Genomic DNA, 16,445 nt, shown 5'->3' with positions numbered 1-16,445 from the left:
TTATTTCTTAAGAATCATTAAATGTGCGCGTATGATACAATTTTGACTCTTTTACGTTCTGACCCATCTAATAAAAAGTCTAAAACAGACTGATTTTGTAAGTTTCATTTGAAAAAAAAATATATATTTTTAAAAATGTTAAACTTGAATTTTATACCAGCCGTTTAATCTTCAAAAAATTGTCAGTCCATCTAGAGATATTTATTATTTTCCTATTTTTCCTTTATTCCAGATGAATTTCTAAACAAGAAATTCTGCTAGAATCGTTTTTTTAATTTCACCAAGCCCTATGTTCAGATCCCCAACAATAGTTGGTAATTTTGCAAAGGTTTTCCTGGCAGAATTCTTCTGAAAATCCCTTCAGAATCACTTTTATCGTCGTGCTTCTTCGTTGCAGAGGGAATTTGAATTGTACACGGTTCGCTTAGTCATATTTATGATGTGTACTCGCGTTTGTGTACAAATAGCTGACAACAGCTGCTGCCGTTGGTGCAGACGAAGGTAGAGAGGGCGAATTTTAGCATGACAATGTCACCGTGTGGCTCAAGTGCATTTCATCCTGCCGTATGTAAAAAGATAACAAGCCGAGGGCCCTCGAGCTGTGCTCCGCGAGTTGAGAGTTGCGGTGCAGAAATCACAATGGAAAGAGTGCCTGCCTCTGGAGCATGTGAGAGCCGTGTGGACACTGTAATTATCGTTGCTGCATGCTTTGCAGATGAGCTCGCCAAGCCGTAATTCGCTCAGTTGTAAATCAATTAGCACGGGGTCGACGCGCGAAAACGGCTGCGGGTCGTAAATTGTGCGCGGGAAAATCGATGCTTTAATGGGCCGGATAATCGCTTTTGGCCCGTGTGCGTGCCGATGCCGATGAAAAAGAAAAGCGTGAAAATCGATTTCGTTTAGTGACAGTCCGCAGGCATCTCATTTGCATCAGTTTCATTACCGCTCGGATAATGAGCGGAAATCGCTCGTTCGTCCACTAACAGAGCACTGCAGTTAATGAAAGCCGTGAGCATCAACGCTCTAGTACAACACTGACTTGTTTCCACTGAGTTACATCGACTAATCAAACTATTATATGTATTGTTTTAACATAGTGAGTTTGAGATATAAGTATTTTATTAACTCAGCAAAAAGAGCACCGTGCCAGTATTCCATTGTGTCTCTCTTTCGTAAAATTCTCTGCAAATGGCATCAATGCTATGCATTTTATAAAATTTTATTGATTATACAGATTCTTTCAAATTTCCTACAGCAAATATATTAGCACTTAATGGCTATTTATACATAGAGATCTGCAACACTTGGAAATGCTTAAAACTATTTGAATATATCTTCCTGAACTTTCAAGTATTTAATACAGTGGTCTTTAATACGTAATAGGTGATATTTTAATATAGAAAAGTTTGCTAGAACTTTCTTTGGGTTTGGAATTTAAACCGTAAATATTTTAACTTAAAATGATTCTAACTTGCCTCTTCCATCTCAATTCGACCACAACGAGGAGCAGCTCATTTAATTGCTCTCGTTGTGTTTGCTCTGATGGGCCGAAATGTTAACCGTTGGTTTAAATCTGCTTTCAGGTTCCCCAGGGACACTCAAACTCTTCCAAACCACTTTTACTTCACCGACTTTGAACGTCACACGGCCGAGATCGCCGCCTTTCATCTGGACAGGTGAGTCAACCCTTCTTCTATTCAGCCGACACCGCAACCGCACCCTCCACGCACTATAATGCAGCGAATTCGAAAGTTTTTGTGCATAAATAATCGATAATAACACTCAAACAACAGACAGCATACACAGGCCAGGGCTTATTTATGTGCGGCTGCTTTGACAGCGCGCCCTCTTATCGCGCAAAACTACTTGCCTATGCAAAGCTGCCTGGGCAAATACAAGATTAATGGACCTTCTCGCCTCTGACTTTGAGCAAACACCCATTGTGTGGGAATTTAATTGAATACTCCCCCGCCCCCCGAACAACAGCTTGAAAAATGCCACCATTGAGGAGAGCAAAAATCGATGACGCGTAGTATTCAAAGCCTATTGCCAGCCGAAGAGTCGAAAATCGATCCGATTATTTGTCACTGCGAACAAAGTACGCCTGATTGCGTGAGGGAATCCGTCGACGCCTTGCATCGCGGCAGCTATGCAACACGGTCAACGGCCGCGTCATGCCGGTTGCATAGTTTATCAATTGCGTGATCCAACGCTAAAACCACTCGGCCAGCTGTGAAAATTATTAAAAAACATTTCTTTTCAAAACTTAAACACCATTGTAGAAATTAAATCCAGACATTTTATTTCCTTGTTGCTGTAAGAGCGTCGATGTGTTACAATGCTTTGCAACTGAAGCATTATTTTACGAGTAAAAAAATACAAATTAGTTAAAATAAGAGAACATAAAAAGGAAACAAAATATCCGGATTTAGTTTATGCAATGGGTAATTTCTCGAAGGGCTTCTTCAATAATTCTTATTCCGTGAGCTTGGAAATTATATGGTTGGCATCCTTGCTTCCCTTCAATTTCAAAAGTAATTCAAAATACGAAGCAAGAGAAAATCAATTCGTGTTTAAGTTTGTTTGAGATATTGAGGATATGTGTCTTTTCTTACTTTAAATAATTTTAATTCTTTGCGCACAAAATGTCTCTCAAATGGCTTGAAAATTTTTCATGTTTTCTTCATTTCCCCTCCTCTTAGCTCCATATATTTGATTTAATTTCCTTTTTTTTCAAGAGTGATAGATATTCGATTCAACAAAATTATCTTATTCTCATTTTAGGATTCTCGGTTTTCGGCGTGCGATGCCAGTGGTTGGTCGCGTGCTGAACATGACCACCGAGATCTACAACATTGGTGACGCCGAGCTGCTGAAAACGTTCTTCGTGTCGCCGTCGGACAACCTGTGCTTCCACGGCAAGTGCAGCTACTACTGTGATACAGCACACGCCGTGTGCGGCAACCCAGACATGCTAGAAGGCTCGTTCGCCGCCTTCCTGCCCGACAAGGAGCTCGGTCCGAGGAAGGTCTGGAGGCATCCATGGCGCAGGTCCTACCACAAGAGGAGAAAGGCACAATGGGAGCTCGGTAATTATAAATATTTTAATAACTTTTATTCCATGAAAATGGTGCAAACGATAATGAAATAGCGCGGACTGGATTCGCCGAAATTGGTCGAGTTTAATTAAATAACTCTGAAATTTACGAGACATTCATTTACCTCTCAAGAATGCAATCAAACTCGGGTGGAAATTTGCTCTCCGGAACAATATCACATATTTGGAGATATTTTTAGGTTTTTTTACATGGTTTATCAAAGTGAAAATATGTAAGATCGTTTCTTTCCTCTCTGCCAACAAAAATAAATTGGATGCAAATACATATTAGGGGAGAGAATAGTTCTAAAAAAATTCAAATCAACAAAAATCGTTTTGAGAAAGTATGAGAAATATCTTAAATTACTCTAAATTTCTGGAGAGCTATTGTCGGTTCCATTCTCAAAACAGGCTGCAAATTTCCCAGGTGCTGGCAAAAATTAAAATAAATAATATTTTCTCCTGATCATTTTCGCTGGATCTGAAAATGACGTTTTAGATTCTGTTCATTGCTTGATAGAAACAAATAATATTTTCTGTTACTTAGAATTCCTTTCTTAAGAAATGCATGAATTTGGAATATTTTTTTCCGAAAATTACTTCTACTTAAATTAATTTAATCAAATTAAGAAACGGCATAGGTAAAAAATGTAAAAATTTATTTTACCATCGTTTAATTTCTCTCTGTTAAATGTGTCCTAATTGGTAGAATGATCAGCAACTAACGAAAACAGTTTGGTTAATACCTCTCCCTGGCTATTATTTGTTGTTTTCTCCTGTGAAGGTTGGCATAACAAAGTTATCAAAAGTGTATTGCAAACCTTCGATCTTCCTATTTGTATTCAATAAACATTGTGAGGAACATCGTAAAGTTCACCCACGAAACACAATTCCTGGGCTAACGCAGCAATTACTTTCCCGAATCAGGCAACAATCGCAACGCGGGGAGGAGGCGTGAAGCAAATAAACGCGCAGCGCCACCCTCGCAAATAATTTACGGCGTTCCGCGCGCGCAAAACACCCGCGCGAGTCCAATTTGCATATCCCCCAAACGAACAACACGCTGTTCCGTGTACTCTGTGTATCGTTTGGAATTGTTCGCGTTTGCCATTCCGGTCATGCTCTCCTTGCAAGTGAGAGAGCAACTTTGAGAGCTGGCGCGTGTACGTACCATCACTTCTTCAGCGCACTGAGAGGTCGCCAATTTTTAGTCAAAATTTTTTCTTGCAAGAGTTTAAAATTAACTTCTTTTTAACTGGCCGAAAGATTTCTAGAATTAATCAGTTTTACAACACAACCTTACGAGTTTAGGACGAAAGAAGGTGTCCACCATGGACTGACTTACTGACTCGGAATATTTTTTATTTTTTAGACGCATCGTATTTTATTTTGGGCAGTCAATATTTTTTTCCTGAGGCTACTACAATGTTTTTTTAACCAGCTAATATTTTTCTATACCATTCACGCAAAAATCATGGGTTGGTTTAAGGGAAAAAACAATTGTTTCTATAAACTAATCACTTTTTTATCACTTGGATAGATCAGAAAGTTGGAAACTCAAGTAGTCAGCCTAACTAAGCTAGGTATGTCGCGAGATGGCACATCGGGGTGATTGTAACATTCAGGCTTTCCGTTTCGAATCACAAAATCACGTCAGAGCCGGATTAAATTTTTTATAAAAACCATTCCACGTTCTGCGATAATTTTCGGACAATAGGTAAACCATTTATATGTTTGTTTATTCTCACATTTAGTCATAATACATCATAGTATCACATGTCAATTACAAATATTTAGCGTATTCTAACCCAGGCGTCTTGATAGTCAGTCCAGTTGGAAAAACTACCACCGCATGGGAAGCACAAAAGAAGTTCGTCAAAGGATAAAGGATAGGTCCTTAAAAAATCCAGCATAGGCGCAGGAACCAAATCTAAAGTTGAAAGACGACCGACAAAGTTTCTGATTTTCTTTACTTCATTTTTCACTTAATTCCAGCCTTATTTGATATTCATTTAAAATCTTTAAAAGAAATCCAAGTTGATGAGTCAGTCCACGGTGGAAACCTTCTTTTAACGTGTTCAGTTTCCCACAATTAGTTTTTTATTTACAATTTTTATAGAAATATTGTTCATTTGACAATCGTAAAGTACGATTTTAGTCCTTGCGTCGGTTACCCACGGCTTTGGAGGAGAGCGAAACACCAGCTTCTTTTAGCCAAGCGAGCGAAATGAATTAATTGGGGGCGGCTGGGTGCGAGAGAGTGTGTGTGTTGTTATCTGAATCACGCAGAGTTAAACTACGGCTCCCGAGGGCCCCTTAATGGAAGCGCAAGAGGAGCCGGCCGCAGCGCCACAAATCTTGCGCCCTTTCAATTACCGGCCTGCCCACTTATTTATTTCCCCGACGGCCCTAATTATGACACGAGACGCTCGCCGTCGGGAAAGATTGCGCGCGCGCGAGTGATTTGTTGCGAATTCACCCCCCGAGATCCGGTTGCTTAATTCTGCCGTGCTCGGTAAAGAGCAGTCCACTCTCACGTGACCGGAGTGCGGAATCACTTACTTGAACGTACACCGAGGATGAGAGTGTTTTTGCTCCATCTCTTATCTACGGGGCGTTGCTCGCGTGCAACATTGAGTGGGCGAGATTTTGCAACATTTTGAGTGAAAGAGAAGGTTTAAAAAGGCTTTCAAATATTTTCCGGATCGATCCGAATAGACGTCACGTTTTGATGCAAATCTGGATCGTGTGACACTATTATGATAAGAGACAAGAGACTGCGAAAAGACAGTTCTCCTCTTGACACCCGCATCTCTGCATATTTCCTAGAGCTGTAGGCACGTTCAGCATCCATGTGTCATTTTCACTCGAGTTGAGGTGCCAGGTGCAAACAACGCGAATTCCACCTGCCGCCTTTGGATTGGGAGCCATCTTCCTCCTTCTCTGGCAACGCTCGATCAACCACGTGTTTCTAATAGCGTATGTTATCCTACGAAAGGTTTTTAGGGGCTATTCAGTGGCCAAATTACCATCAAACCCCCAAACCCCATAATCGATATAACAAAACATTTTAAATTGAAAATGCTAATATTTTTCTAATAAAAAATCCACTTAATGGAGAGCAATTATATTTTATATAATTAAACTGCAAAATATTTTAATGAAAATCTTGAAGGAAGTTCCAAAATTACTAAGAGCTGCTATTTGCTGCTCTTTCAAGTGCCGTGAATTTAGTTTCCAGTTTGAGAAACATGCTGATTTAGCAAAAACAAAGAGTGAGCAAATAAGGAAAACGTGTATTTTCTCTAATTGTAATGATTAAAAGTTCATCATATACAATTAATTTTAATGTGTTCTAACGACAGTAAGATGTTTGATCTAGAAGAATTGTAAAGCCCCAATTTTATACAAAGCGCACTACGAGCAGTCATATCGTAGAATCGTGCTAGAGACGGTTCGTTGTCTGTTGAGCACCGACTCGTCTCCATAATTAATGTCACCTAATTGCGCGCCGAGCTCATCTAATTGAGAATAAACACACGGCGAGGTTGCCGACGAGCTGTAGAAAGATAATGGGCCGCCACTGGTAATAATAACAAATGAAAGACGAGCGTTGTGTGTTCCGCCGCGGCGCCAACCGCACATAAGGCATACCCTGCTACCACCAGCCACCCTCATTATCACACAAACATTCAAGCATACACACACATACAGCGCGGCGGCGTTGGTGTGCAAACATATTATGCAAGAGCGTATCTCGTCGCCGTCTTAATCTCTGTGGCTCTGCAGCTAATGAAATCGCCCGCTTAGCGACTAATGTCGACTAATGATGTGTTCGCACTTTTCGGCTTAGCTCCGTTATCACTCTTTGCCGGTGCAAAGCAGCTTTCACCCTCTCGGACCTGAGCAAATATGCTGGTTACTCAGCTGCAAGTGATTCTTGGAAATTGACTTGTCTCGTTTAAAGCGGCTGGAAGAGTGTTTCTTTGCGGGCCCATTTTTTGTCGGCACGCCGAGAGCACTCAAAAAGTGCGGCGGGTGGTTTCGTCGGAAATAAATTTCGCAGAATTGTCTGCGTCTGGCGCGCGCGCGCGGAAAAGAAACGCGTTGGCGGCAATAAATAAATTTTATCTGCGGCCGGCACACAATGAATGTAAATGGACTTAAGAGAGCCGTCCAGCGGTAAAGAGCGAGCTGAGAGGGTCTGCTCCGTATCTAACGATATGTAGGAGAGCCGGCGAGAGAAGCAGAAATATAAAGTTGCCATGCGCGAGATAGTTGGGCGAAGAAAGTTTTCTTCCCTACCTCCTTATCTGGCGGTGCCCAGAATTTTAATCCCGCCTGACAAATGAAACTGGTTTGGGTTGAGGGAGCGCCAGGCTCAACAAGCACCGTGTTTTCACGGGAAAGTGGTGCTGACGCAGAAAACCCACGCCACTGACCACAAGGGCTGTGAAACAACAATTTCGGTATTTTTTATTTAAAGATTTTTCTGAACCAACTTTTCCTTGAGATCCAGTTCAATCCATAAATGAAGAAGCGGATTTTCAGGGTAGGAATGAGCCATCGTGATAGGGGAAGGAGGTTGTGAAGCCAAAAAGGGCCGTTACCTGGGCCAGAAAGGAGTCTTTCAGAGGCTCATAAAATGGAAATTCTGAAAATTAAACCTTATTCTGAACAACTTCGCTAAATTTTTTAAAATTTGAGCGTAAATTAGATTTATCGCGACACTGATTCGGGAACACACGTCTGAAGACCTCACACATGCCCCAACTTAGAAAATACTCACCAAATTAATATTTCACTGACTTATAAATCCCCGCCAAACTGGCAGATTTGAATAAAATGGTGCTTTGGTTGAACAATGATTTGATAGCTGATTTGCAGAGTACAATAAAAACCTTGATTAATATAATTAAACAAAAACAGAGGTAAATTGAAGATAGTCTATAGATTGCATTAAAAACACGTTTCAAGAAGAAGAAGAAGGTTGCCACAGTTTCTTATTTTCAATTTTTCCTCAGATGTTTCCTGTTTCGTAACAACCTTTATCCTCTTGACAGCTTTTGATATATTACGCATGTTCCAACTATTAATTCAATGAAATTACGTGGTATAAAAACTGAGTCGCAAAGCTCGTCTTCTCGATCCTCCGATTAGAAAAGAACAGAAGGAGCCAAGAGTGCCCAAAACCCAATTTTTCACCGCCCTCAAGCGCCTTTGTAGTATTTCACGCGTCCGGTCGCGATAACGGAGCGAAAGACGGTGGCGCGAATCAAACGTGCGGATTAGTAATTTATCGCCCTATGGCCACACACACGCTTGAACGACTGAGCCGAGATAAAAATTAAGGAAGGCCATAAAAGGAAACCTCAGCGCTGCGGCGTGCTTGTGAGGATTATTTTTTCTGCGTGTGTGCCACTGGCGCTAAGGGGAGGCCTGCTGCTTCCTCGCAGTTTTTCACTTTCCTCTCTTGGCTACAAGAATGTGCGTTGCAGCAAAAAGCGTCGTCTCGCTTGAGAATCTGCTTCGTGTCGCGGAAGTTTGCTCTCTGGCGCTCTGTGAAAAACTTTCGCTGTAACACATTTGGACCATCTAGCAATTCCCAACCATACTAATTACAACTATCTAGCTCTAGTCAATTTCAAGAGCAATAATTTGATTGAAACTTGAGCGGCAATTAATTTTAACTCCATTAAATTACAGTCAAATCCAATATCAAGGCAATATTAATTTTTCAAATACAAATTATTTATTTTATTTGATCTCTAGATTAGTTATCACAGCTATGCATATTTCCAATTACATGTATTGTGTTTTTAAATAATAAATTTTGCACAAAATTGCTTGCTTGACTTTGGAGAAAAGGGATTTTGAAGCTATTCAAGCAAACACAATAAATGAAATCGAAAACCAGCTAGACTTCATTCTCGTTTGCTTTTCATTATTCGCAAACACTAATCTCGAGTGTCTTATTATTTAAATTAAATATAACTGCTGAAAATTGAACAACTCTTTGTCTTTCAGTAGTATAACTGGCTCAATTAATAAAATTAAATCTAAACCTGTCACAAAAATACATATTTAGTGTCCAAACATTTAGAGTGGAGAGAGAACAATATTACAAAGTCCAAAATTATTAAAAGTCCTAATCTAACAGGTTATTAACAGGGCCATTTCTCTCAGACATTAATAAAGGTCAAAATATAACGATTAGGATTTTGTTTCAGACGACGAGTACTGCTCGTTGGTGCGTGACATCCCCCCATACGACGCGGGTCGACGAATGCTCGACCTCGCCGACATGGCTGTGTTCGACTTCCTCACCGGCAACATGGACCGGCACCACTACGAGACCTTCAGGCCGTTCGGCAACGCCACCTTCCCGCTGCACTTGGACCACGGCCGTGGATTCGGCAAACCCTACCACGACGAGACCTCCTGCCTCGCGCCGATTTACCAGTGCTGCACAATCAGGAGAGACACCGTTGCTAATCTTCTCAGGTATGCTTATTATTACGTTATATCTTCTTAAAAATTACTTTAAATTACCAATGGCTGAACATTAACAGATATTTTTATGACATGTAAAAGTCATCAACGTCAGGTTACAGTTCATAATCACACTCTGATTTTGGGAGTGATAAGAAAACCAAATTAATGAAAAACTGTAAAATTGTGGCAGAGACACGAGCATTTTACATTTTCTGAGTATTGTTTTACCGACAATATAATCGTGGCGAAAACATGGTTCTTGTGTTTAGAAATTTGAGCTAAATTATTATGTTTGGGCTTATTGCTAAACATCGATCTGGAAAGTTTTTGGATTTACGACTGCCTTCCAAAGTTGTTTGAGGGGCCGCGAGCGATAAAAATATAATTGTTAACATGCCACCTGCTGTGAGTGGGGAACTTTTGCCGATCAATAGGTAGTTGTGTGCGGTATGATATGTAGCATTGCATTTGGCTGCTGGCGTTGGATCATAAAACACCAAAGAGAAGTCGCGGCAAATATATGGCTGGTGTAGTGCCGCCACCGTAACATGCAAATTATTTCAGTTCTCCCTGGAAGAAAACGATCACGAGTGTTTACAGCCCCGCTGTACTTTTCCACGCACGACAAGGAATTCGTGTATATCGAAAGAGCAGCAGCAGTGCTCAATTACGCTGCCGCAGTTTGGCCGGTTGTAACTCTATTTTATTCCCTTTGGTGCGAAAGCTCGACATCCACGACACGGGTATAATATTTCAAATTATTTTTTGCAAGATAAATTGCGAGTTCCCTTTGAAACCGACAATTAATTCCACTTTGATTGATTTCATCGGAACGCGAAGCAAGTACGATATTGAATTTCACTTTTCCATCCAGCGCTCCTTCTCTAATTTTGGTTTAAATTTAATTCCGCGCTTGGGAGTGTGTGCTCGAACCTCGAACCCGCACCATCTGCGCCCGTTTTATTATATATCGGCGCACACCCGCCTTCAAAGCAGCCAGCTGCATGTGCGTTCTGGGAATTGGGCAAAAATTAAAACTCACTCGACTGTGCCTGTGTGTGTGTATGAACACGCTGAGTTTGCCCGGATTTAATTTCCTCGCGGAAGCTGCAACAATTTCAATTCTTGATATCTGCCACTGCACCCCACGGGGGACTCGTCAGGTGGCGCACACAAACGCCACTAAAATTTGCCCACCAGGTACGGAATGGACTGCTGCTGACAGAAAAGCTCTTTTTGACTAACTCCGGGGGTGGAGGGAGACATTTTCATCATTGCTTGATTTTTAATTTTCAATTTGGAACTGTAGCAGTGGAAATTCCAAGTCAAACAATAGCATAGTTGCAATTTTCTAATTAAAAAATTGACTCTTCATTAAATGACAACAGGCAAATCTGAAATTCAATAGTATTATACAGTAGTTGGTGGATTTTACAAAAACTTAAATAAATTCAGTGCAATTATTCTGGAAAATTATAGCCACGTACCACTCTTGAACATTTGTTAAATTCAGCTTTAAATCCCTATCAACGAGAACTTCGCACCAAATAGTAACAAACCCCTTGTTAAGAAATTAAGAAAAACCTATCGTCACTTGTAAAGCATGCAAACTTTGCTACAATTTTTATCGAAATTTAACAATTCTGCCAAGGTTAATTTTGGCCTTATGCAATGGGAACAAAGATTTTATCGTCTTCACAGTATAATTGCTTTTTAAGCAGGTGAATATAAAAGAGCATAATAAGAATCAGCAGTCAAGTTTTGTTTTAAACTTGGCTCGTTCAGTCCGTACCTGCCAATTCGTTCTCGGCGGTGGTTCTTAAACTCGTTGTTCAGGCAGTGCAAAGCGACTGCTGCACGTCGGTGAATTATTGCCCAGGCCGCCACCGCCACCGCCGCTATTATTGCTGAAATGCGGCACATGCGAGCAGGAGGGCCGGGGCCGCTTTTTACTATTGCAAAGGTCGTCAAAGCGTCGCGGATGTGCCCCTTGCTGTGTTTGTCTCACATGTAAGGTATAGTCCGCCTCCAATCCCAGTTTAGTGTAATCAAAGCCGAGCCATTAGAGTCCTTTACGCCACCGCTTTTATTTTCCATTCGCTGGCTTTGCTTCTGCTTTTATTGTCCGCTGGCTGCAGAGAGAATGGCACATAATTCGTCTTGCCGCTTGTAAATATATAAAAAGCGCCACGAGTCTGTCTTTCGTCTCAAAACTTTCTCACTGAAGTCTGAAAAATATGCTCCAAATCCAACATCAAAAGGATGGGACCGATTTTGCGACTTTGCATAGTCAACTTGAGCCACGCTTCGCGAGTTGCTTTTTTGCTCGTTTGACGCGACACAGGGCGGTAGAACGCGATCCATTAATTGCAGAGGCGCGGGAAATCCAATATTTTGATTGCGCCCGGCACGACGACAAAGGACTGCGCCGACGACAGCGTGAGGCGTGTAATTTAAAAATGATCAAAGCGCAGCTATATATAATTACACTTTGTTTACACCTGCCTTCCTCTCCGGGCGTGTGTTGGCTGTTTTCTGTGCGTTCGCCTCCCGCATGCCACGTCTAATTAGCCCGTTGGAAATACAACCTCTTTATGCTCACTTGCCTCTCGCTCTCTTAATTATTTCGTTCGGCTAATTATGATCCGCGCGTACGCATACACAAAAAGTGGCCTGGTGGGCGAGCGGGCCACTCGACGCCGAAGACTTAAAAAAGCATCGTCGCGGACACTAACTTTTAGCCAACTCGCAGATGAGTGAGTTTGAATGCCGACTCTACATGGGTGCGCAATTACCAGCCGAGAGAAGTTGTTTCAATTAAGCGAATATCATCGTCGGCTCCGTTAAAGTGGCAATTAGATAGACGCGCTTTTGTTTGTTTGCTGCTCGTTCTCCTCGCATGCTAAATTGTTTGCTCGCTCCAGACGCGGGGGAATGGGATGAGAGAGTGAAAGAAGCTCAAAGCCTGCAAACAGTTGATTCAACTAAAGGAATCATAATCATCATAGCCGTCCTTGCCCTCTTTGACTTTTTTATTTATACTAATTAACTTTTACAGTTCTTCTAATTTAAACTTCTTGCAGCCAACGAGACAAAACTAAAAAAAAATTGTTGCAAAAACTGTTGCAAAATGTATTCGTCAAAATTTAATTCCAGCTAATTTACTTTGGAATGTAGATTTTGATAAATAATATTATAATTAGATTTTGGGATTTTAAGGGAGACCCGTTGTTGATGTGAAGATGCATGACGGTCCAGTTTCATTTTAATTTTTTTAATTCTCACAGGCAAATACTCAAGTGGCTCAGTGTGACAAGATATAACCTTTAATTGATATGATTGTTTTTTTGTATTGCTTGACCATTGTTACATTGATTGATAGGATTTTATTTGATTTGATTTATTATTTGATCAAATAAAATTCATACTTGTTTAATTCGCTACGAGTCCTATCAGTCAATCAATCAATGAATTTTATTTAGTAATTTTTTATTTGTTAAGAATATCAAGCGCAATCGATTTCCCTGACCTGGTCGTAATTTATGTCAACCAGTTGTTTTCCTGATTTAATGAGGAGCATTGCATTCAAATTGATTAAGAACTAGAAATTAGTTTTTTACCATCAATGTTTTTGGGGAAACTCATCCTTATAGGGAACGGAAATTTAATAAACCACAGGTAAATAGTTCATTTAACAAAATAAATGGCATGAAATAATGTTTTGGTTAATCTGGGGGGTTACATTCAGTTTTTTTTAAGAAAATTAATTCTTAGACACTTAAGGAAATAATAAGCTCAGACACACGCAGTTCTTTCTCAAATCCAAGAATTTTAATAATATATCTCGCGTCTGGACAGTCGCTTTAACTGAGATTTTCGAGAACATGACAAGAGGTCTGAGCGATCACCAACCCCCGTCACGAGGGCTGAAAGCGTTGGATCTGGAGATAATTGATTTCAGCCTGCAAAACATGTCAGATCAGGCATCCACGGCTGGCAGGGAAATCATTCCCCCCACGCGATTCTAGCGGAAATCAAGCACAAAAATAAAGCCACTTAATTACTGGTTAAATACATAATCAGCGCGGGTGCGGCGGCGGCGTTCGGCGTTGTGCGCCACAGGTGGTGCTGACAGGGTGGGCGAGTTGGAGATTCCGGCGGCGAGAGTCAAGCGACCAGAGCAGCTCTTCGCCCGCGCGCGCGGCCGGCCTAATTGGATCATCAAAGGGCTGTCAAGCAAAATAAAAGGCGCGTCTATCAGGTGGCGTCAGAAGCAGCAGCAGCAGCAGAGCGGCGGCGGCGGAGGTTTCTGCCAGGTGCTGCTCGGCTCTGCTCTACGTGCGCTCGCTAATTAATTATTAAACGCAGTGATTGTCTGCTCGCGCTTTCGGCAAACATACGCCAAATTAGCCGTGTTTTATGATAGAGAGAACGCACTGTTGGAACAGTGCAAGTGCACACAATGAGGAGAGGATGAATAAGAAACGCTCGTGGGATGGAGCACAATTAGAGCGGCCGTGCTCTCTCCGCGTTCAGGGAAACGAGCCGCGGCAGCAAGCCCTCGCGTCAACACTTTTTCGAGTCCTCTTTGTCGGTGTTGCAAATGAGCTTGCTCGTTTGCTCTCCGGCGGACGGTTTCGCTCCCGCGCACTTTTTCGGCACTGTGATGTTTGATCAGCGCAGTCAGCGGATAATATACACCTTTGTTTGCACGTCTGCGAATTTGAGGAATGCAAACAGATGGATTCACAGTCTTCCTCGTGAAATATTTTCACCTGCGCCAAAGAATGAAGGCATTACAAAGATTATAATAATATTGTATGATCAAAGTTGAAACACATACTTAGAAATTTACGCCATAATTTAATGTTAAATGCGATTTTTTCGTTAATTTAAGAAAAATTATCATACTAAGAAAAAAATAATACATTTCCCTGAGTTTTTAATGTTTTTATGAGAAGCCCATTAAGACGGCAGATTCAGACGAATTATTGGCTGGTGCTGACTCATCTGCTAATCGCAATTTTCAGAAAACAAAAAGCTCTTGTGTAATCAGAAAATTATTGTTGAGAAAACCCAATCGAAGGAAAGCTCCTTTGCTTTTCACTTCATTCTTGTCTCGGAAATCATTTTGTTCTTACAGTAGCTTTTTCCTCAAGTTTGGTATTAAACAACTAGAATATCATGTAAAATATTATATTCTCAACTACAGTATAAACTCAGGAAAATAGGAAAATACTATTAAATATATTTATAGTAAATTTGGTAAAGACAAAATCTGCTAAATCCCAATCTCAACGCTGGTGAGACATCAAGTAGCTTAAAGAACACAAAAGGCGGCCTCCTATCCGCAACCCCTTCTACCGGCTGCGAGTAAAGGACAAGTCACAGCACAGAGCAAAATCCACTCCATCAACCTATCAATCGCGCACCTCTCGTTTTTTATTCATTGGGGCTCCGTCTGCACAGTGTGTGTGTGTGTGAGCTCCTGCCGAGGCAATTCCTGGCGGAGCGCCTGCAGGCCGGCGAGTTATGCAACCGGCAGGCCGGCGGTGCTGCTCGGGCCGCGGTCAAAGTAAATCTGGCTGCCGAAAGGCGCTTCCTTGCAATATTTATCAGCGGCGGCGGGCTCAAATTGCTTTGAGCGGCCGTAAAGCAGCTGCCGAGTTTTCTTTTGAGGGAAATAAAGCCGAGCAGGCCGGGCGACCGAACCAATGAGTCAATTGGCTGAGCCGGCGGCCGTCTTAATTATTCAGTGGACGCGAAGGAAGCGAGAGAAGAGCAGAGGCCAGCGCAGCCGGCAGGCAAATCAAATAAGGCGCTCTCGGCCCGACGGGCCGTGTAAAACCGCAAAAAGCCAGCGAGAGAACGAGCGAGCGAGCTAGTTGACACACATAATAGATTCTCGCAGTCAGTTTTCATCTGATGTATGAATAAAGAGCCCCCGCTCTGCCTTGCTCTCGTGAATTATGCAATGGATAACGAGGGAAGTTCACCAACTCCAACCATTCCATTCATTGAAAATGGAATTTCACTGTTGGAAATCTAATGGATTTATGTTGTTTGTGTTCATCAAAATTTTGTGTATAAATCAGCTGTTTTTGTTTTTATTATTATTTGAAATAAAATACGTACAAATTTAATATCCGAATGAAAAAATGAAAATTGTAGATTTTATAATTAATCTCCTCCAAAATCCATTCAAAATGGGTTTCCAGTCCTCGCCAAAGGGACTTACTTGATGCTTTTGCAGTTTTAATCCGAGCGAAAAGCTACCTTCTGAAGAGACGATGCTTAAGGCGGACGGATGGTCGGACGAGCCAGCATTAAATTTGCACGCAGCTCATTTGGTTAATCTACGCCAGCTCTGCTCTCTGCTTGGATTTTGCACTGATCGTAGCATAATGGACCCTTTCACGATAATCGTGTTGGCTTTATTCTCCACCGAGCAAAGAGATCAAAGTTGAGATGTCAAGGGCTGCATAATTGATGTCTGGCAGAAGTGTACACCATGTGACAATAAGAAAAAGCTATGGCTTGAGCTGGATTGTCCCTCATTTATACCGCACAGTACGGGCGGGATGAGAGAAAATGAGACTCGCTCCGTTTCACATTCATTATTCTTCAACCTAAAAAATGGTGAAGGAAAGAGCTACTATTTAGGCTATGGAAATTTAGAATGAAAGTGATTATAGAATCAAAATAAAGTAATGGTTCATTTACATATTCAGGGAAATGAAATAATCCATGAACCATGAACTCGGGGGAACTCGGTGGTTCAATAGTTTTAAAATGATTTTTGCGTCCCAATATTTAATAAATAACCTATTGTCAGACAACTCAGACTTAAAAC

The 16,445-nt window shown here is 41.4% G+C and overlaps 1 protein-coding gene across 1 annotated transcript in view; it reads left to right on the top strand.

Annotated features, from left to right (window-relative positions):
- Positions 1–16,445, top strand: part of LOC135940952 (extracellular serine/threonine protein CG31145) — a 74,341-nt gene that overhangs the window by 56,109 nt on the left and 1,787 nt on the right. Inside the window, exons 4-6 of the mRNA XM_065486106.1 lie at positions 1,584–1,676; positions 2,785–3,089; positions 9,328–9,601. Coding sequence (XP_065342178.1) covers positions 1,584–1,676; positions 2,785–3,089; positions 9,328–9,601 — 672 coding nt within the window. The remainder of the gene's footprint in view (positions 1–1,583; positions 1,677–2,784; positions 3,090–9,327; positions 9,602–16,445) is intronic.

Source organism: Cloeon dipterum, chromosome 3 (genome assembly GCF_949628265.1).
Source record: "Cloeon dipterum chromosome 3, ieCloDipt1.1, whole genome shotgun sequence".
Lineage (NCBI taxonomy): Eukaryota > Metazoa > Arthropoda > Insecta > Ephemeroptera > Baetidae > Cloeon > Cloeon dipterum.
Note: the sequence above shows the minus strand (reverse complement) of the source record. Positions and strands in the feature narration are given on the sequence as shown.